Raw genomic sequence first — 20,387 nt, 5'->3', positions numbered from 1 at the left:
GAATAACTTTTGCTTCTACCTGACAGACCCATACAAGAAAGGGTAAAATGAGTGGTATCCATCAGTGCTGGTTTTCTGTGACTGGTTGTCCCAAGAAAGGGTCTTCAGCATAGGTCCTTAAAGCCAAGCTTACGAAACACTAAGCTCTCAGGAGTGTGCCAAACAATTGTCTTTGTTCTCTGCTCTGGGCTGTACATTTAGGAGCTGTTTACAGCCTTGCTCTTGGAAAGTCTGCTACACAACAGAATGCCTCAATATACTCCTGAGAGTTTGGATTCTGGTTTTCTGTCTACAAAAGTAACAAATTAAAGGTATGAATGCTTAATACTCTGTGTGGCAGGGATTGAGGCTGGGGACTTGGAAAATGGCATGAAAACAAGTGCAAGACAGTGAAGTTCCCTGCTCTGGGCACTTCTGTGTGGAGTGGGGGCTTCATGGTCAGGTTCTGCTCAGTGTTCTCACTCTGTGGCATGTTGCCAACTTTGACTGTTTCTGGATGAAAACTGAATCCTACCATGATGGTTGTGTAAACAGAACTGTGTGATGAAAAAAACAGTGATCAAGCAGAATCATGTGAGATGTCAGACTGATGCTGCCTGTAGTAAGAGAAGAAATGGAACAATAGTGTCATGGCCATCCTTTGTGCCCAGGCAGTTGGGAGGGCTGGGAATTGCTGGAGTACAGCAGAGCTAATGACACCATCTCCACTGTTCCTCATGCCCACTTCCTGAAATCAGTGACAACTTGCACTAGTCTTGCTCTTTGTGTAGGCAGACAGACCTGTGTTTCTGTGGCAGTCAAGATGCCAGTGACACCAGGAGACCTAGTGAACAGAGCACAGTGAACCCAGGACACCTAGTGAACAGAGGACAGTGTGGGTTTGGGACAGCTTGCTGTTATCCTGCTATAATCTCCTCTAAGAATTTGCTTGCTTCCTCTCTGTGCTGTAACAGAAAGCGGGGGACTGATTTGGTGGATTTTATCTTTGCAGCATCCACTGCAGTGTTATTGTCCTGGGTTTCAGCAGTAGCAGTTCTTTTTCTCCTTAGTAGCTGGTGCTACTAAGGATTAAGGACTTTCTGAGTCTCATGCTCTGCCAGGGAGGAGCGGAAGCTGGGAGGAAGCAGAGACAGGACACCTGACCCTAACTAACCAAAGGGATATTCCATAACACAACACATCATGCCCAGTATTTAGGTACAGTCAGATGCTGACTGCATATCTGAAAGCCTCCAGTGCAAGCACAGTTCAGTATGGAGATAAGTAAAATCTTCCAGGCTGTAAAGTTCCTTGTTTTCTTACATGTGTAATTTCCAGTTTGCAAACTTTCACTTACATAGGTACAGACCATTTCAACTTTGGGGGGGGGGGGTGGGGGGTGGTGTCTGTGGAGTCTCGAAAACAAGGCAAGAACAAAATTGGTCTCTAGACACCATCAAACTAATATAAACCACTTGTGCTACCTCCTGGGTTTAATGCTGGTCACAGCCTGGCTGGAGTGGAGAATCTGCACCTTTGGGGTTGCGTTCTTTAGGGCAGTGCCAGCTGTTGATAATCTTTTCTTTGCTCTCTGATTTGCTTTGCATCAGAGGTTCTTCAAACCTCTGTAACTTCAGACCTCTGTAACTTCAGACCTCTGTACAAACAGCTGCATGTTGTTGGAGAGCAGTATTCTGAACTCTAAATAAAATTAGGCTGCAGATATCTTGCTAACTGATCTTATGCTTTATTTAGTAATTCCATAACACATTAGAGGAGTGGAGAAAACAATTATTTAAAATGAAGTTTGTCATTCCTACTGCATTGTTGCACTTCTAGCTGTCTAGAGGCATCCTGGCAGGAACAGAATTTGACTAGAAATGCACTTTGCAGGTATGTGTTTTGATTAGTACAAAGCAGTAGCTATGCAGTTCCCTTTTGGTGTCTGTTGGGCTACTTGAGTTCTGCTTGCTGAAGGCTATGTGACAGGGGAAGATGCCGGCTATGCACAAAGAAAAGGTAAGGAAAGTAGTGCTGTACTTCCAAGCTATGTCTTCCTCTTAAAGAGTCCTTCAAGCATGTAGCAGAAAGCCAGGTAGTGGTACCAGCATATTGTCCTCCTGCTTTCTGAGTTACAGTTAATGCAGACAGGTGTGGAGCTAGAAAGCAGTTGCCTCATATGCCTCACTCCTGCTCCTCTTTGTGCTGAAGAGAGGAAGTTTGGATTCCCCTTTGGAGGCTCAGTGAAGTCCTGCTAGAGCTTCCAAAGTCTGCTTTTTAGGATGCCTGTGTTTGGGGCAGCAATAATGTTTACCTGGGTAAGTTTGAAACCGGTGAATGCCCTTGTTTTCCAACTAAACTTGGGGTTTGTGGAGCGTTGTGTTCTTGTTTTCATCCTTGGCTGTTTAGGCCTAAAAAGCTCCATTGGACTAACCACACCAAGTGCCTCTGGTGTCCCTGTAAAGCAGGAGAATTTGTAGGAGCTTTTGGCTACAGTGTGAGCAGGCTGCAGTGCTGTTTTGCTCTGGCATTTCCTGTTGTGTAGCAGAGCATGGGAATGATAAGAGTATGTTTATAGCAGCAAACAGGAAGCTATTGTAAGCAACTCATTCTTGAATGTAGCAATAAGCAGAGAGACATGTAAAAAAAAAAAAAAAAAAGGCAAACAAACCCCACATGTGAACTGTGCTTACCTCTTACTGAGAGGATGCAAGTGTGTGTTGTGGTTTAAGCCCAGACAGTAACTCAGAACCACACAGCTGCTTGCTCAATCCCCCGCTTCTTCTTCTCTCTGCCCCCAGAGGGATGGGGAGGAGAATTGAAAGAATGCAGCTTCCACAGGTTGAGATAAGAACAGACCAATAACGAAGGTATAACACAAAACCACTACTGCTGCCACCAATAGTAATAATAATGGTAAGGGAAATAACAAGGGAAGAGAATACAACCACTCACCACCCACCGACTGATACCCAGCCCAACCCAAGGGGTGATCTGGCCTTTCTGGGTAACTGCCCCCTATTTATATAGGGTGCATGACATGCTGTGGTATGGACTGCCTCTTTGGTCAGTTTGGGTCAGGTGTCCTGCCTCTGCTTCCTGCCAGCTTCCCCTCCTCCCTGGCAGAGCATGAGACTCAAAAAGTCCTTGGTCAGAGTAAACATTACTTATCAACAACTAAAAACATCAGTGTTATCAACATTGTTCCCAGGCTGAAAGTCAAAACCACAGCACTGCACCAGCCACCAAGAAGGAGAAAAATGACTGCTACTACTGAACCCAGGACATAACATGTTAAAGGACTGGAAAAAGGAATTACTTAAAAATAAGTTTATCACTCCTACTGTGTTTTCTTTCAGTTCTGACTGTCAGTAGGCAAGCTGTCAGGAATTAAAACTCAAATTTGCTTTCCTAACGAGAAGACTTTGTGCATGAAGTCCTGAATCCATTGAAGGGATGTGAAGTTCGGAAACATCTTCAATATATAACTTGCTTTTAGAAGTAATTTGTTTTACCCATCTTCTCTCTGTAGTTAGTTCTCATAGATTATTTTTGTGTGTGTGTCTGAACTCATTTAACTGAAGGAAAGAAAATAGTCATTTGAAATTTTCCTGTCTGAGCAAGTTCATTCTGTAAAAGGGCCTTACTTCTTGTGCCCCGGTAGAAAGTGACTGACAGCAAAAATCCCAGACTGACAGCAAAAATCCCAACCAGCCAAACATGACAAATAAACCCAACCAGTTTAGCATTTTAGCACTTGGGCAGATTAGTGATTTTAATTATTTAAACTTTTTGTTTGTAAACATATTGTTTAGGTTTTGCTTACAGATAAACTTCTGACTTAGTACTCCTTTTGTGCAGGAGGGGGATGTAGACCATGTAGGGTACTGTTCCCTATAAGTGGAGATCCAGAAAAGCATAAGGCACTGCAACAAAGGGTTGGGTTGGGCACCAGGAAAAACTTTATCCCATTGGGGACATGCAGATTATCAAAGTAGTGGCACTGGGTTTTCAGCAAACCTGTTTGTCAAAGTACCCACAATGAAGGAAATAGGTGGTGTTGATCAGTTCAGCAGCTGCTCCAGGAAGGAATTACCTCGGTCAGTCTTTTAAGTGCCTAATATTAAGTAGGAAGATTCAAAGACAGGAAGAAATATGGCATTGCCTTGTTGGAGCATCTCTCTCTGAACTTGCAATCTTTTTATATAAGCAATGGAATAGCACTTTTTTGTGTGTGTGTGAAAAATTAACTGATAAGGGTCTTTTGTTATATTCTGTTAATTATTTGTAGTAATATACTATCTTCTGATAGGTAGGAGAACTAATCTAACAGTGATGGAGAAGTATTTACAGCAAACATATCTTTATATTAGTCAAATCAGTCTGGTGTCTAGTTGGAAACACAAGTAAATCTGCTTTGTTGGTCACCATCCTCTTCCCCACTGTTTGTCTCAACTCTTGCTGTGTAAGAAAAGCCCAAGGAATAACTACCCAAATTTCCTGCCACCAATCTTTCCTTTCAGTTACTGGCTTCCTTTCTCTCCCCGCTGGTAAGATAAACGATTATCTCCCCACTTAACTGCCTTGCCCCATGCTGCATCCGACGCTTTGAGGACTTGCCGTTGTAGATCCCCAAGCAAGGGAACCTGGCCTTATAAACGACTAATGAACTCCCCACCACACCCGCCTTTTTCAGCCCTCTCGATTCTGCTCCTCTGCGGCTGTGGGGAAGCTTGACCAGGCTCCACGATTTACAGGAGAAGTGCATTTGAACTTCTCCCTGCCGCAAGCGGGAGGCGAGAGAGGAAGAGAGGTAGTAGCTCTCCTGACCCGCCCGTTGCTCGGCTGCTTTGCATCTTCCTCTCGCTGCGGGTTGGCGTGGCCTCGAAACTTTCCCGCGGTGAGCGCCGCGCCGGAGGGAGGGAAGAGGTAGAAGGAGCGCTGCTGCTCCGGTGCCGGGGGGAGCAGCCCCGCGTCCCTCCCCAGGAGCTGAAGTTTTGCGGAAGGACCGGGCCGGGCCGAGCAGGGGTGGTGCCGCCGCCTCCCGCGCCAGCCACCCGCCCGCCCTCCCCCGTCACCGCTTGCCGGCGCGGCGCTCCGTTCTGGAGCTGTCCACAGAGGGAGGTGCTGAAGGCAGGGAGGAAGCAGAGGGACGCGGACATCTTCGCTCCCCTAATTTCCTCCCTGCCTTCTGCAGCCATTTTGCACCAGCAAAGCTGAAGGGAGGTGTAAGAGGGGAGGGAGCGGGTGGGCTGCGGAGGATGAAGGGAAGAGGGTAAAGAGTTGCGGAGAGCGAAGAGGCAGCTATGGGAGATCCCGACTGGTACGTCTGCTAAGACTGGCTCACAGCAGCAGTTATCAGCACCATGGTGAAAAGGAAAAGCTCAGAGGGCCAGGAGCAGGAGAGCGGCCGTGGCATCCCTCTGCCCATACAGACCTTCCTCTGGAGGCAAACCAGGTGAGAGCAGCAAGCCCTGGGTACTTGGGATATAGCTGCAACAGGGCAGTGGAAAGGGGGGGGGGCGGGCCAGCTGCTGCCCAGTGGCAGGGAGGAAGCAGTTATTGCAGCTGCAACATGAAGGCATGAAATAAGCTGTTATCTTTGCACTCAGTATATAGAGAGATCTGTGTGTATCAGGGATGGGGGAAGGACTGGAGGCAGCTTAACCTAGTGGCAGTCCCAGGCAGCTTCTTGATATGACTTTAAAACATCTATGTGTATGTGTGTCTATGTACTTTTCCCCTCCTCACTGTTCCCTGTACCCTCTTTTCCTGTTCTCTCCCTCCCCACACTTCTAAGAGGACTTCTGGAGCTCTGGTACCATAAGCAGCATCCCCAGACTTGCAGCTTTGCTTGTATCTGTATTTGCTTGTATCTGTATTTGCAGCCATCCTGGAAGTGTAATCTATGCTTTGAGAGGTGAGCATGCAAACAGATACGTCAAAGTCTCACCTTATTTCATTGGGTTGGAAAGTAATGATGTGTGAGAGGCAGGCTGAATGTATGGCTGGGGCTGTCTGTTCCCTGTGAATCCTGTCTGTCTCTTGTCTTAACAGAATTCTAAGCTGAAAACATTGTGGGAGCTGAGGGGGAGGTTGGAAGGTTTGAAGGTTGTGGCTCTAAGGCCTCAGTCACAAAATCCCTTTATTCCACCTTTTGTGTCCTAAAAAAAAAAAAAAAACAAACCCCACACCAAAACCCCCAAGGTAATGCCGTAATAAGGTGACCTGATTATTTGGTTTTTTTTTAATATTTAACTCTGATCCCATTCTGGAGGGGAGTGACAGCAGAGGGTGGGTGTTTTCTGTCTCTAGGGTACAGGCCTGCATTTCGTCATAAGCTTTCCACATCAGTAACTGTGGAGGAAAATACATAATACTAAACTGGCAAGTGGAGCTCTTGCTTAAAGCAGAAGCAAGGGGAAGTTCAGCAATATTTAACACATTTTAAATGGGATATGTTGAAAATCTTTCACTGGGGTAAAATGGCTGAAAACTGCTGGGGGAAGATTTTATTCATGGGGAGCAGGATTTTTCTTGAGGGTGGATTAACTGCTTCTTGGCATATCAGTGTGGGTACTTTTGCCTTCTAGAAAAGGTAACAGCACTTTGTCAGATGTCATCAACAGGTATCTGAACATTATGGCCTTACGACTTCTTTACATTAGATTTCTCAGCCTTTTGCTAACTTCTGACATGAGAAAAATAACTAAGCAAAATCTGCACTCGAAGTATTGGATCTCTAATGCTTTTTCTCCTTTCCTTCAGTGCATTTTTAAGACCTAAGCTGGGGAAACAATATGAAGCATCCTGTGTGGTATGTACATGTTTCTCTTTTTCAACTCTTACGAGTAACTAACTTTTCATGCAATTTGATCTGACCATGGTGGCTGATCAGAAGCTTCTTGGCTTACACCAGAAGTGGATTTAGTCTGTTCAACTTATTTTTGAACTTTTAATCACATGAAGGATTTGAAGTTGTTTTCCATCTAAAGAATTTGGATTTCATGTGCATCTCTAGACACATCAAAAAAGAAATTGATTTGGATATTATTAACTGAACTAATTAGTAATTAAATAAATAATGGTAATGGCAGACTGAACTATGACTATCGGGGTCTAAACTTGCAGTTTGTCCTGTGCATATGTGCTTTCAGATTAGATTGATGTAATTTCAGTTTGCAGTCACTGGAGTTCTTTCAGACTTAAAATATTGAAAATCTGAACATTACTGACAGGTTTTAAACAGTACTTTTACCATTGTGCAAGATGAAAATACCTCCTCTACTGGAGGGAGTTTTGCTGGAAAACAGAGGGAGCATGTCTTAGCAGTGTAATTAAAGAGGGGTTATTATGCAGACACTATTAACTCTTATTTCTAACTGTATTTCAAATGAAACTTCAATGTACTTGTCTAAATGGAGGAGAAAAGGAAGGCATGCAGCAGGTTAAAGTAAGATGGGTGTGTAGGGAATTTCAGAGTTCCTTGAACTCTTGCTGATCTTTAGATTACTTAAAGTACATTAAGCAGTTGCAGCCAAACTTGACAGAGTGGAAGAACTTAGTCTGGACATGTATCTTAATAGTTTAAAGTACTTAGGTCTCTCTGCAGCAATTTTCTGACTTCCTTCTCACAAGATACTAAGCTGGTGAAGCCCTGGTTGCTACTGACATATTTTCTTCTAAGAAATCCATAAATCTTTCAGGGTTCTTGCTAGATGCCAAATAGTGGTATACAGGGCTGCTGACTTACTGTGTTGGTGAGTAAAATGAATTGCAGTTCTGGCAGATGGAGCAAAAGGCATTATCACTGTTTTTTACCATTTTATATCAGGTTTATAATTTGTGCAGAAGATGGATTTTTTTGCCTTATGAACTTTACCAGGAGCCTCAGCAGTGTGCAAGAGCCGTGCCTCGAAGCACCTACTATCTGAGGCTGTGGCCTGTCTGTGAGCTAATGTCTGTCTCTGTTGGGTAGAGGGACACAGCTTCCTTCTCTCTGTGTTCCCCATGAGGTACCTATCTGTCTGTAACTGCCTTGTGCTTCATGCTGTGCTGTTGGCATCAGGTCTTCCTCTATGTCGTGCAGGCTGATTCTAAAGCACCTTTCTTTTGTGATCATGTATCAGAATTTAGTAAGTGTAAAAACAAAACAAAAAGCCCAAGCAAAGCAAAAAGCCACCAACCAAACAACCAACAGCAACCAAACAACAACAAAAAAAAACCACCCTGAAATGCAAGACAGCATAAATCACATGCTTCAGACAAGGGAAAGGAGGCTCTGGAAAAATGCATTTAATGAAGGACAAATCCATTTCCATCCCTGAGATAAAGGAGAACTTGATTCTCCTCTAATCCTTAACATAATCATTAAATTATGGTAGAAGGCTTTCAAAGGTGGGGCATAGTTTTGAGCAATTGATGGGATACAGCCTGAGCTGCTGCATCTGTCATCTTTTACTTACCAGTTTCCTATCCATGACAAAGCACTGGAGTGCATTGGAGTGTTTGCCCACATTAAAATACCTTCTGTAGTGTCCAGTGGGGTAGCAGAGTGCAGCGTGCCTGGGTGAGACAGGGTTTCTGGAACTTGACAGGTAGTTGGCTTCTCTTGTGAAACATCAAGCTGATTATCTAACACCACTGTGTTGACTAGTGTGCCTAAAAATACTGTGCATCTGTTGTATGAGCTGTCTTTTTAAAATTCTCCAGCCAGAATTGTTCTAGGCATGTCTATAGGCTGTTAACTGTCTGACAGTGCATATGACACAACATTGTGCAGCATTCTATTATTATTCTTGGCTCTAAACTTGCTGCAGTAGAACTTGCTGCATATTGTGCATCAAGGAAGCAGATGCTGGAGACCTAGATTCAATGAGAACAGCGTCTGGTCTGCAAGAGCAAATTTCATTGCTGCTTAGAGCTTTGCTTTATGCCATAATACTTGAGGGAAAATCTGGCCGTTGTTTTCCTTACCTGAACAATTGCACTGACTTCAATTGGACTATGAAAAATAGCCTTTAATCTGGAGATAAATACCTTCTCCCCACCCTGCATTGTCTTATACTGTCTAAATGGTCTTATCCCTCAGTATGGGCTCAATGTTCTTCCTTCTTCCCATTCTGAAGTTGTTCTGCCCTGACACCATGACATTGCTAATGTGTGTGAGTAAAACCTGTAAGTGACCCCACGGGAATGAAAACAGTCCTGTACAAAGCCAGTGCATTTTTTTGGGGTGAGTATAAATGGACTCAAGGATATGTTTTAAATTCTTTTACTCTGGATTGCACTGGGCATGGAAGAATCCAAATGTTTCCAGGAGCATCCTGTAAATTCAAAGTTTACCTCTTTTCTGTTTTATTTCTTTTTTTTTACTTGTTTTTTTTTTTTTTGCAAATGTAGTAATGTGTTTTGTTGTTATGAATGAGATCAAAGGACAGATATGGAACAGATCTTAAAAACGTGCCACCATTATTTTATCTAGCTAATGGATGTGGTTGCAGAAAACTGATTTTTTTTCTGAACATGGGAATTCTCTGTAAATAAAGTGCTTGGCATCTGTGTTTCATTGCGTTTCACTGTTAGTACTATTACTGTGTTTAGTGAACAACGAAGCCTTACCACCGCTGTGCTATGTACCCCTACATTAGTGTTTTAGATCTTTCCAGGAACTATTCCCTACTCAAAGGACCTTCCTCAGACTTGATAATACTTCCTGCCTGCATTTCAAGTTCTTTCCAGTCTGAAGTGACTTTAGCAATGGTCTCTGCTTTCCACCAAGATGCAGCCTGAACTTTGGAAGAACAGGGCAGTAAAGTTCCCTCTAAGGACAGAAGTCTGGTTCAGAAAGCACTAATAGTTTCTCTGTGTCTCTGCCAGGGCCCTGCTGTACATACACTAGGCTAAGCACTGGGCCCTGCTCTAGGGCTGTTTCTCTGTAGGGTGTCTTCAGCTCATCGGGCACTCCTGAGAGCCATCCCTTCGTGTTCCCCCTGTTCTTGGACTGATAGGAAGAATGGCAGGAGACTATTTCCTTCTATAGACAATGTGGTCCCCAACAGATTGCTGTAAAGAGTGATTTGAAGTATCCTTTCCCTGGTAGATGTATTATCCAATCCTAGTGTTAAGAAATACACATTGCTGCCAGCCTAATCCATGGCACATTATTTTTTACTAATCCTGAGGAAGCGAGTGATTTTGTCCATGTATTGCAGCTAATGCCCTCCAATTTTAGTAGCCATTTCATCATAAAGGGAGTCTGTTGAGTTTGCTGACTAGAACCTGGGGATTCTAGTAGGTGGACAGTGTGACTCTATACACACGTAATGCTTGTTGGCAGCTTTGATGTTTATTGCCACTATTTCCTCAGGTTCAGTTTGTGTTGCTAAATGGCTTAGTCTGCTATAAGCACACTAAATTCTGGATACTGCCCAAGTATATTTGGATAAATCATACAGTCCATCTCACCAGCTCCTTGTCTATGCCTGGTGCTATTGGGGAGCTTCTGTCTTATGTGGTAAGTACAGATAGATGTGTGTTTCTCCTCCTCCATGCTGGCCAGATTGGAGTTTTTAGGGGAATGCTGTAAAACCATAATAGTGCAGCACTATGCTTGCATTAGGGCGTCCTGCCCCTCGATAGAGGAGCTTATGTCTGCCCAGAGTAGCAAACGTGGCCATCACCTGAAACAAGTGTGCTGAACTGCTGGGGTATGCAGAAGAGTGCATATTAGCACTGGTTAGCATGCCATGCCTGGGAGTGACTGGTCAGATAGGAAAGCTGGGTCATGACTGCTGCCCTGTCTGCTTTTCTTCTTTACAATGAAGTAACACCCCACCCCAGTTTTACAGAAAAAAATCAGTAGGACTGGTGTTGAAGGATAAGCTTTATGAATCTGGAGTGAGGACATTTAAAGCATCCATTAGGTAGTGAATGCCAACAGTTACTTGTTTGCCCAGAGCATGATAAGATTGGTTTAACAGTTTGTGAGCAAATAGGTAAGCCAGGAGGCTAAGCTGGTATATGGCAAGGATGTGCATTGTCAGTAATGTATTTCTTCTCTTTAGGAGCTTCACTGAAGGAATATAACTGCTTTTGTGACCTATAATCAGATCTTTGTGTCTAAACAGAGGAACAACTTACCGAAACGGTTGGAGCAACTAGCAATAAGAAACTTCCTTAGGGATTTCAAAGGCAGATAGTCGTATTTTGTGTTGCTTGAGGTGGAAATAATGAACTTGCTGCAGCCATCAGCTCTTTTAAGTGTTCACAAAACCGTTACATCATGGCTCGACAAAAAAATTTGTACATTGATTATTTTTTGTGGCAGGGTGTGAAAACATTTCCTAAGGCCTATATACCTTTAATGGGTTGCCTTTTATGTTACACTAAACTGAAAGAGCATCTGTGTGTGAAAAGAATCTCCAGCTCTCAGCTCCACAAATACAGGCTTCATTAGCTCCTGTGACTTTCAACAGGATTACTGCATGCCAGATTAATGCCCAGCACAACTGTAAGTCTGCCTTGATGTCAACACTTGCTAATATACACAATGTTTGCTTTAATTCTGTTTTTATTACAGAAAGTATATTGAGTGGCCCATTAATTTCTTAGCCAAGTACATCCATATGCCTGGTGAACTTTAGCTACAGTGTGTCTTCCAGGAAAAGTATTACAAGCTGTGCTTACAGATCACAGGTTTTGAAAAGAGAGGCTTCTATGTACTAGAAGGTATGTGCCGAAATAGATACACAGTGTCTTTTTCTTCTTTGTTCTTACTTTTAGTCTTTTGAAAGAGTTTTAGTGGAGAACAAGCTGCATGGCCTTTCTCCAGCTCTCTCTGAAGCCATCCAGAGCATTTCTCGCTGGGAACTCGTCCAAGCTGCGCTCCCGCATGTGCTGCACTGCACCGCCACATTGCTCTCCAACCGAAACAAGCTAGGTTAGTGCTCATGTGAGTCTGGTTTTCCATTCCTGAAGTTATCAGTCCAAACGTGACACATTGAGGCTCAGGGTACCAACCTGTTCTAAACCCTAGAATCGCGCTTCATTCGGTGGATTGCCCTTTCTTCCTCTGCTCCCTTTTATAGCAGGGTGACCTGTGAGAGCTTCCCCAGTAAAGCTTATGGTCTGATGAGCTGAAGAATCAAAGCAGTTCAATAATAATTTGCTAGTTATTTTTCAGAGGTAGTAGAACTAGCTTTAGCAAAAGACTGATTTACCCAGTAGGCATGGTCTTCTAGAAGGAAGAGATACTTCTTCCAAGGCATGCTGCAGTGGCTTTTTGCAGCAGGTACTTCTAATATTTTCAGTTCTTCTTTATATTTTTCTCTAATACTCTTTTTATTCATACCAATGCATGTGATTCTCAGCAGATAAGTCAATTGGGTAATAAGGATAGGGCTTACTTTGTTAGTCTTTCACTTATTTCAGCAGTGACTTCAGCAGGAATTTGCTTCATGAGACATGCCAGTAGGGAGCATTAACAGAACACAGCCTGAGCACCTTGCAGCACTCACATTTCTTCTTACTCATTAGAGTGAAACAGACAAGACTGTTGCGGTTGCATCTTTTAGGACCACTCTATGTCCACACATTCAGCTTTGTGACTGACATTTCAGGGACTGAAGTGCAAATGCTGTGAAGTAAATGGAGGCTTGTGAATTAGGAGGTTTCAGACACAGAGAAACACTATGCTGATACTTGTAATGATAGTATTTTAACTTTCCAGTGCTCATCAGGAAGTTGGATAGCCACTTTCCTGGGCAGTTCTGAAAGTCTCAGCAGTACCATTAGTGGAAACCCTGTGAGATACTGTGATGCATTTTTTCCATCCAGGACATCAGGATAAGCTTGGAGTAGCTGAAACAAAGCTTCTACACACTCTTCACTGGATGCTGCTGGAGGCCCCTCAGGACTGCAGCAATGACAGATTTGGAAGCGACAGAGGCTCTAGTTGGGGAGGGAGCAGTAGTGCCTTTATCCACCAGGCTGAAAATCAAGGATCACCAGGACATCACCGGCCCAGCACCACGAATGATGAGGAGGAAAATAACAGAAGGAAGTTCTTCCAGAACTCCATGGCCACAGTGGAGCTTTTTGTGTTCCTCTTTGCTCCCCTTGTTCACAGGATTAAAGTGAGTGGAACACTGATGGGGTACATGTGCAGAGACAGCTCTCAGCCAGAAAAGAATGATTTTGCCTTTGAGATTGTTATGTAATTCAGGCTCCACACTGGGAGACCACTAGAAATATTTTAATAAGCTGGCGGAATACCACTGCTATCAGGAAGAAATACTTCCAGTGACATGAACAATCACTGCAGCATCAGGCAGACACAAAGGCAGTAAATATGAAGTGAGTCATTTTAGTCCCTCTGGAATGACAAAGATCTGTGGCCCTTGTGAAGTCTTTGGGATGTTGGAACTTGCAGAAAAGATTGTGAGCTTTAACTTGCTCCTGTGGTTCTCAGCCACTGGTTAGAAGGGCCTTGCTAGTTTTTCAGGGATTCCACCATGGGGCTGCCACTGGGATTTATTATTGTCATTACTAATCATTTTTATGCTAATTACCAGGAATGCATGATATTGGTGCAAGCATGGCAGTGTCAAAAGCTACTGAGCATTCCTTTGTTCTGAAGCTGGAAGCAGGCTGCAGGCTTCCTGTCTGCTGAGGTCCCTCTGTTGGTTTTGGGCTGAGTGCATTGGGCTTTGCAGAGGGGTGTGGTGAGGAGCATGCTCGAGCTCCTGCTCTTGTCTTCAGCCTCTCTGGAGGGCTGCCTTTACATTTCCAGCTGGACCTCAGAATAGAAACTGGCTCTGGAGAGTAGGTGCTTGGAAAAGGTCTGTAAAGTCATAAAGTGATGGAGGCTGTTAACTCTTTGAATCCTGCCTTGTGTGCTGCAACAGTTGAATAAGAAAGTACAGGAAATAAAAGGTAATCTTGGTTAAGGCAGGTGAAAGCAGGTCTGGAGAGCTAGGGTTTTTTTTTCCTGCTTCCGCTGTTAAGTTCCTGTACAGTACTGCTCAATTCATTTAGCCCAAATTTTTCATACTTGTTTACTAGTTCACATTTTCTCTGTAAGCTGCAGGGCCATGACAGGAAGAAATGCTGAATTCTTCCCATTGCTGCACATACAAATGTGGGCTGCCCTTTGAATAAATTAAATGAAACTGGAAGTAGACCCCAGCTGTTAGAGAGCAGGTTTCCATTTTTTTAATATTAATCTTTCTGGGATGTAGTTTCCCATTTAGAAGATGGGATTAATAACAATATCTCCTGTTTACCTTGAAAATCTCTGAGATCTCTGAGATACTGTAGTGATGAACATTGAAAAGCCCATGAAAACATTCCTATTTCTGTCATCAGAGCAGAGCTCAAAAATGGTGAGGTAAATGAGCATGTAACTGACTCACTAAGTCAGCATTGTCCCCTCTGTGTTTCACAGAGGTAGAGGTCTCAGGGGAAGAATACTGGTCTGATCAGACAACTGAAGTAATGCATGGGCTCAAGGAAGACAATATGTATTTGCAGAGGCCAACCTAGATGATGGAATTCCTAACTTCTGAGACGATCTTGGGTATTTAGCACTGAGTTTTTAAATGAGGCTTTTGGAGGCTGAAGGGGATGCATGTAATTCTTTAACTTAACAGCTCTGTTGGCATGACACCAAAAGCTGCAGTGCAAAGTAAAAATGCAGCTCGTTACTGCTACTACCTCCAAAAACTTTGCAATGTGCTCCATAGTAAAAATAGTAATTAAAACCAAGCCTAGTTTATAACAAGGCTTGTGAGCTCATAAGAATGTGACAACGCTAATGAAAACTGGGGAATAGAAAGGCTAGATGGAGAGCTACAAGCAGGCACCTTCAGCTTTTCTTTTAGCTCTGAGACACGTGGAGCTATGTCAACAGGAAGTGATGGTGCAGCTGCAATTAGGCTGCCGGAACTGCTATTACCATGTTTGCTTTGTGGGGATAGCTGGACTATACCAGCAGCAGTGTCTCCTAATGTAGATCTGTCTTTAGATCAAGTAAGTGCATACTTGTACCTTGATCCCCCTAAGATTTACTTGTATACTAATTTACATGATTTCAACTACTTACATACATGAAACAATGATAGCATAAGTAGTACCGATATCTCGTATATGCACACATATATATATATACACATAGCTCAGGTACTAGCAGTGCAAATAATAATGACATTATTGTATACTGCTATTTCAGAGTAATTTGTACTCAAACAAAAACAACAAAAAATTTGTAATCAAACTCAATTTCCAGGTAATGTTTTAATATTTAGTATTCTTATTCTTTTGGGGCAAGAAGTTGAAGTGTCAGAGTGTAAATCCTAATGTTGAGATTGAATACTGTGGTTATAAATGGTCAGAAGGGATGCTCAGTGATATAGGAATGGCCTTTTACAGCTTAATGTCCTAGAAAAAATAGGGTTCATGACTAGTATAGCATTTTTATTTGAAAAAAGCCTCTTGTATATTTTTCCATTGAGATTTCCCTATTGTTTTTTAATAGTGATACTTGAAATGTATTAAGGCCTGATGAACAATGTCAGTGGCCCTTGCATTAGCATATACTGACCTCAGAACTGCACATGGGATCACTCATTTCTCGTTAAGACCTGTGTGTCAGGGATATGACAGTCCTTTTAGACTGGAAACAAGATTCTTTCATGTGAGCTTGTGTGATACAACTTCTGTTTGTCTTCCTAGGAGTCAGACCTGACGTTTCGCTTGGCTAGTGGCCTTGTTATTTGGCAGCCTATGTGGGAACACAGGCAGCCTGAAGTTTCTGCCTTCAATGCCCTTGTAAAACCAATCAGGAACATCGTTACAGGTGTGTGACTTTGCTATGGTAATGTGGCTCCTGAGAGCTGAGAAGCTTTTCCTTTGTCTAATGATGCCTTGTGTTCTGTGACCATCATATTTGAAGGAGTATGGTGATCCTGCAGGAAATAGTCAAACTTTTGAGAGTAAAATTGTTTCTCCTCAGGATCAACTGACATTTGGATAAGAATTAAATAGGAAATGAGAGAGAAATCACAAATAGGAAATGAGAAACTCTTCAGTAGAGTTATCATTTCATGAGAGCCTCATGTCTCTGTTTCACCATATCTTCCTTAGTTGCTAACGGCAAAGGCAGTATCTATTAGCAGCCTGCCACTTGTGGGGAAGGCCTTCCCAGGCTGGCAGTGGACAAAAATTAGCAGTGAAGAGTGCACAGTTGACCATGTAGGTTCTCCTCCTATCTAGAATGTGAATTTCACCATTTTATGAAATTAAACAAGAAGCTCCAAAGAAGACTTAGGTTGTGAATTCTTTTTTGCATACTAGAAGGGATTGCTTTTTCTTCGTAATTCAGCGATAATGAGACTAGAGTTGGGTGCTTAGGCTTCCAAGCCTTTGTTTCTGGCCTAGTTCTAAAAAACCCTTTTTGCTTTTAAGTTTTTAGACCATAGTTTTGCATAGTTCCTACAAGGTAATGAATTGAAATTGAAACCCAGTGAATTGCTAGGCTTATTGCTGTAGCATTGTTTGCTTGTTCTCAGAAGCATGGAGCTGGAATTTTCACAGTAGTTCGCCAAATCAGATTCTTCTGGTGGCAAGTCATTTTGGGTGTTATACTTTGTTCTGAAGGCTTTGTAGGTCTCTAGGACAGTCCAGAATTGAAAAAGAATCAAGTCTTTCAAATGATTTAAGCCCATCTTTGGTATCTAGCTGTTCCTCCCTTTGCTTCAATTTCTGGAATTCAAAAAGTAAGATTTCAGCCCTGGAAAGTTTTCTTTGTCTGTTGGTATTTTTTTCCATAGGTCTGGAGCATGGTCAGTAAATCCCTAAAGAATAATTTCAGGTGTAAAGTGAAATGAAAATACCCTGTTATGTTTTGAAAATGTTATCAGCAGAACAAAAATAGAAATTAAAACGAGGTTCTTTATATCAATGAAGATTTTGTTGTCTCAGATTGGGTCAAAAAAGTTTCATTTACTTAAATTTTCCTTCAAACAATGAATTAAAAAATTCTACTAAATATGATTCAAATTGTTTTGTTTGGAGTCAGTCTGATACAGAGTCACATCCAAACAGCTTGAGATGTGACAGGATTTCAAGGATTGTCATCCTGGCCTTTGTGGTGCCCTTGTTCTGCTGCAGTATTGCTAATTAAACTTTCTGCATGTCATTCGTGTGTCTCCTGTGGTGAAGGCATTTGTCAAAATGGAAATCACGATACATTCTGAGAGATGTAACCTAGAAAAGGAGGGTAATGTCTGTAAAAATAACAGGAGGAAGAGCTCCAAAATAAAAGGCACTAGTATGCATAGAAAAACACTATTTGTTGCCAAATGAATTTAGGATAAAACTTATATTCAAATTAATTAAAAAAAAAATAAGAGATTTTCAGCAAATGAGATGCTGACAACAAAACTGAAAGGATTGTGCAAAAATTAAACCAGTTCTTTATATGGCTGTGGCTAATGCCTAGGAAGTCAGGAGCAGAAAGATGCTGCTTTGGATTTGTTTTTGTTTTCTGGTTTATCCTTTCAGTGGTATGTTTTAATATTAGAGGTGATTCCTGAAATGTCCTCCTTTGCTGCCTTTTCTCAGCTAAGAGAAGTTCTCCCACCAACAATCAGAGTGTGACCTGTGAATCCCCTAATCTGGACAGTGGACATACCGAGGTAAGTTTTATGCTAAGGTTAAACAAGCTTGAATAAGGAGCTGAGGGAGGGGGCAAATTAATATCGAAACAGGACTTGGAGTTGTCATTCGAAAGTATTGCATCTCCAGAAGTTAACTGCTCTTCACAGTTCTTCTGAATGCTCCCAACCCTGTCTGCAGTGCAACCAATGGGTATGGGGTATACTTCTCAGGATCTCCTTGGCCTTATGTATTATGTATTTTCTTGGACAAGAGCCCTGTTTTACCCTGTGCCTGTACAATGCCTAGCACTGAGAAGCCCCAGGCTTGATCAGTCTCTCCCTGGTATTACCATGGTTATTATGGTATAAGTAACAGTCATGTCCAAGTACAAATTGCAGTAAGAAAACTAATATGGAAGAGATAAATATATACCTATTTCCTTTTATTAAAACTATCCAAAGGGTCTACAGGTGGTCTGTGAGACAACCCAGCCAGATTCTGTGCCTCCAAAGGCCACTTTTTCAGCATGTCATCGTGGAAACTCTTTGGATGGAAGCGTATCCTCCCAAACCTCTCAGGAGAGAGGTACTGCACATCCCAGGTACGAATCCCTTCAGCAGAAAGTTAGGCTGGTGTGACTCAGTGGTGGAGGTCACAAAAGTCTTGTCTTGAATCTGCTGTTGTCCGTACACACCAAGGGTGCTGGGAGTTTATCGCAATTCAACAAATCTCAGCTCTGGATGATGAGCAGGATGGTGACACATGATACTCAGTGTCACTTTCATTGGAGAAATCTGTAGCTGATCAGTTGGAACAGTTTCTTTGATCTTTTCTAATATGTTAGCTTCTTTGAATCAAAGTCACTAAGATATAAGGTGCAGGTTCAACACTCCATTGGAGCCTGGATTCAGTCTCAGGCAACTGGTATGATTTCTGGCTTCTGTCTGGTCAGGTTACCTTTAGCAAAGGATTTTTGCAAGTCTTTTTCCATTGCCCTTATTACGCCTTCTCTGCATGCTGCTGCTTAGCTTGCTTTAGAATACTGGTCCAAAGGAACAGACTAATGCAGAAGTGTAGCCACGCATACTTCCTCCCAGCTTGCCCTGCAGAGCTCAGGCCATGCTTTTCCAGCGTGGCGCTGATAAATTAGCATCTTTTAATCTAGATTTGTGCACAGAAAGACAGAACCAGATTTTTGGTAGTGCTGTAAAGTAAGTGAAGCTGATGAGTGTTTTCAGGGGGTGGAGAGGGAGGGAACCCTAGCTATATTTTTAGGTCCTTATGGATTTAGGAGTGTCATTTAAACCCCTCCTGAAAATTTTGGTCCAGTTGTTTATCTCTTTGGGGAAATGTCATATCCAAAGCACTTCAGTGTTTTATGGAATTGCTTCATTACCATGACAGAAGAAATGTAGGATGGAGTGGGTTTGTGGATATAATTTAGGAAAGGCTCTGATTTCTCAAAAAGGGCTTTGGTGCACCCTTTCACTTTAAGACTTTGACCCTATCAGGAGGCTTCCCTAAGGATTTTGTATCAAGGCTGCTGTTAGTTCTGGCTCTTTATTTAATTTGTGTTAATGTGAGCCAGTAAAACTGAAGCTGGGGACAGAACTGCCTTTCTGTGTGTGAACACTACTGCTCAGAGTGCACAGCCATAAAAAAAATAAGCAGCCTTGTAAGAAGACAGAATCAGGTGATCGATTTGTCAGGCTGGTTCTGGTGGTTGCCATGGGGATGAAGCTTCAGACAGGCTTTGAAGAGAGCATCATTATGCCTCCTCATTTGCAGGACTCATTGATCAGTTAAAACTGTACAGGGAGCTTTGGTTGCCAGGCAACAGACAACTGGGGAACAAATGTTGTTTACTCTGCTTACCAACAGCCGCAGTATTCCTTTGTCCTTGGCCCGGGTTGAAGGAAGGCTGCCTTTCCACTCTCCTTGCAGTCACAGGCTGATCATATGAACACTACATTTCCTTCTAAATGAACTACAGAGTTTAATTTCTGGTTCCTCAGACACTTCCTGAGCAAATGGCTTCTTCCTCTGAATCTGGCTGATTACCCCTGCTCCACTCAGTGAAATTCTCCATTTACAGATGATGTAGTTTAGCACTGAGGCAAATAAAGCCACAGCCCTTTATCCAGCTGCTGCCTTGAACACACTGTCTGGGAAATAGACTTTACAGGAAGGACTTCTGAGATAAATACTTCATAAGGAGAACACGCCTTGCTCCAAGCTGTGTGGTACCTCAGGTTTGCCTGTGCTGCATACAGGGGAGCATGAAAGCCTGTTTAGATTCAGACACTGATCTGTGTCCTGCAAAGTGACCGAGAGCAATGCATCTTCCTCTACAATTGTCTGAGGTGGTAGCCTTTATTTCCTTTGCTGGGATGTTTTGTGTACCTCAGCTATCCTTATATTTTTTTACAGACCTCATCTATGTGACGCAATCTTGACTGTTACAAAACCAGCCTTAACATTAGGTTTATGGGGAAAACTTTATAGCATATATCCCTTTATAATGGTTTTCTCCTTCCTAATTCAGCTTTTCAGGGTTTTGTAACAGCTCATCTTAAAGTCATCAAACTTGTAACATTTTTGCCTTGAATACACTGGGGGAGAAGCTTTGAATCTATAGATTGCAGATAGTGACATATGCTGACGCAGACGGGCAGGTCTGCAGTTGCCAAGTGCCTTCAATATTGGCTTGTGTGGCTGGCAGCAAATCAGCTCCTGCAGGTTGGAGTTCT

At 42.7% G+C, this 20,387-nt stretch overlaps 1 protein-coding gene across 14 annotated transcripts in view; it reads left to right on the top strand.

Annotated features, from left to right (window-relative positions):
• Positions 1 to 5,099: 5,099 nt before the first annotated feature.
• The window catches only part of UNC80 (unc-80 homolog, NALCN channel complex subunit), a 120,673-nt gene continuing 105,385 nt past the window's right edge, over positions 5,100 to 20,387 (top strand). For 8 of the 14 annotated variants that reach the window (XM_061344211.1, XM_061343918.1, XM_061344180.1 and 5 more), the window contains exons 1-7: positions 5,110 to 5,437; positions 6,748 to 6,796; positions 11,764 to 11,920; positions 12,817 to 13,115; positions 15,712 to 15,835; positions 17,602 to 17,675; positions 18,099 to 18,238. In XM_061344211.1, the coding sequence (XP_061200195.1) occupies positions 5,346 to 5,437; positions 6,748 to 6,796; positions 11,764 to 11,920; positions 12,817 to 13,115; positions 15,712 to 15,835; positions 17,602 to 17,675; positions 18,099 to 18,238 (935 nt within the window). In that variant the 5' untranslated portion in view covers positions 5,110 to 5,345. Of the gene's footprint in view, positions 5,438 to 6,747; positions 6,797 to 11,763; positions 11,921 to 12,816; positions 13,116 to 15,711; positions 15,836 to 17,601; positions 17,676 to 18,098; positions 18,239 to 20,387 lie in introns of all 14 variants that reach the window. The other 6 variants (XM_061344161.1, XM_061343761.1, XM_061344086.1 and 3 more) reach the window with 2 other exon arrangements.

This window comes from Neopsephotus bourkii, unplaced genomic scaffold (assembly GCF_033783945.1).
Source record: "Neopsephotus bourkii isolate Nb327-2 ecotype Australia unplaced genomic scaffold, CSIRO-AGI_Nbou_v1 NB_31, whole genome shotgun sequence".
In the NCBI taxonomy this organism is placed as follows: Eukaryota; Metazoa; Chordata; class Aves; order Psittaciformes; family Psittacidae; genus Neopsephotus; species Neopsephotus bourkii.
Note: the sequence above shows the minus strand (reverse complement) of the source record. Positions and strands in the feature narration are given on the sequence as shown.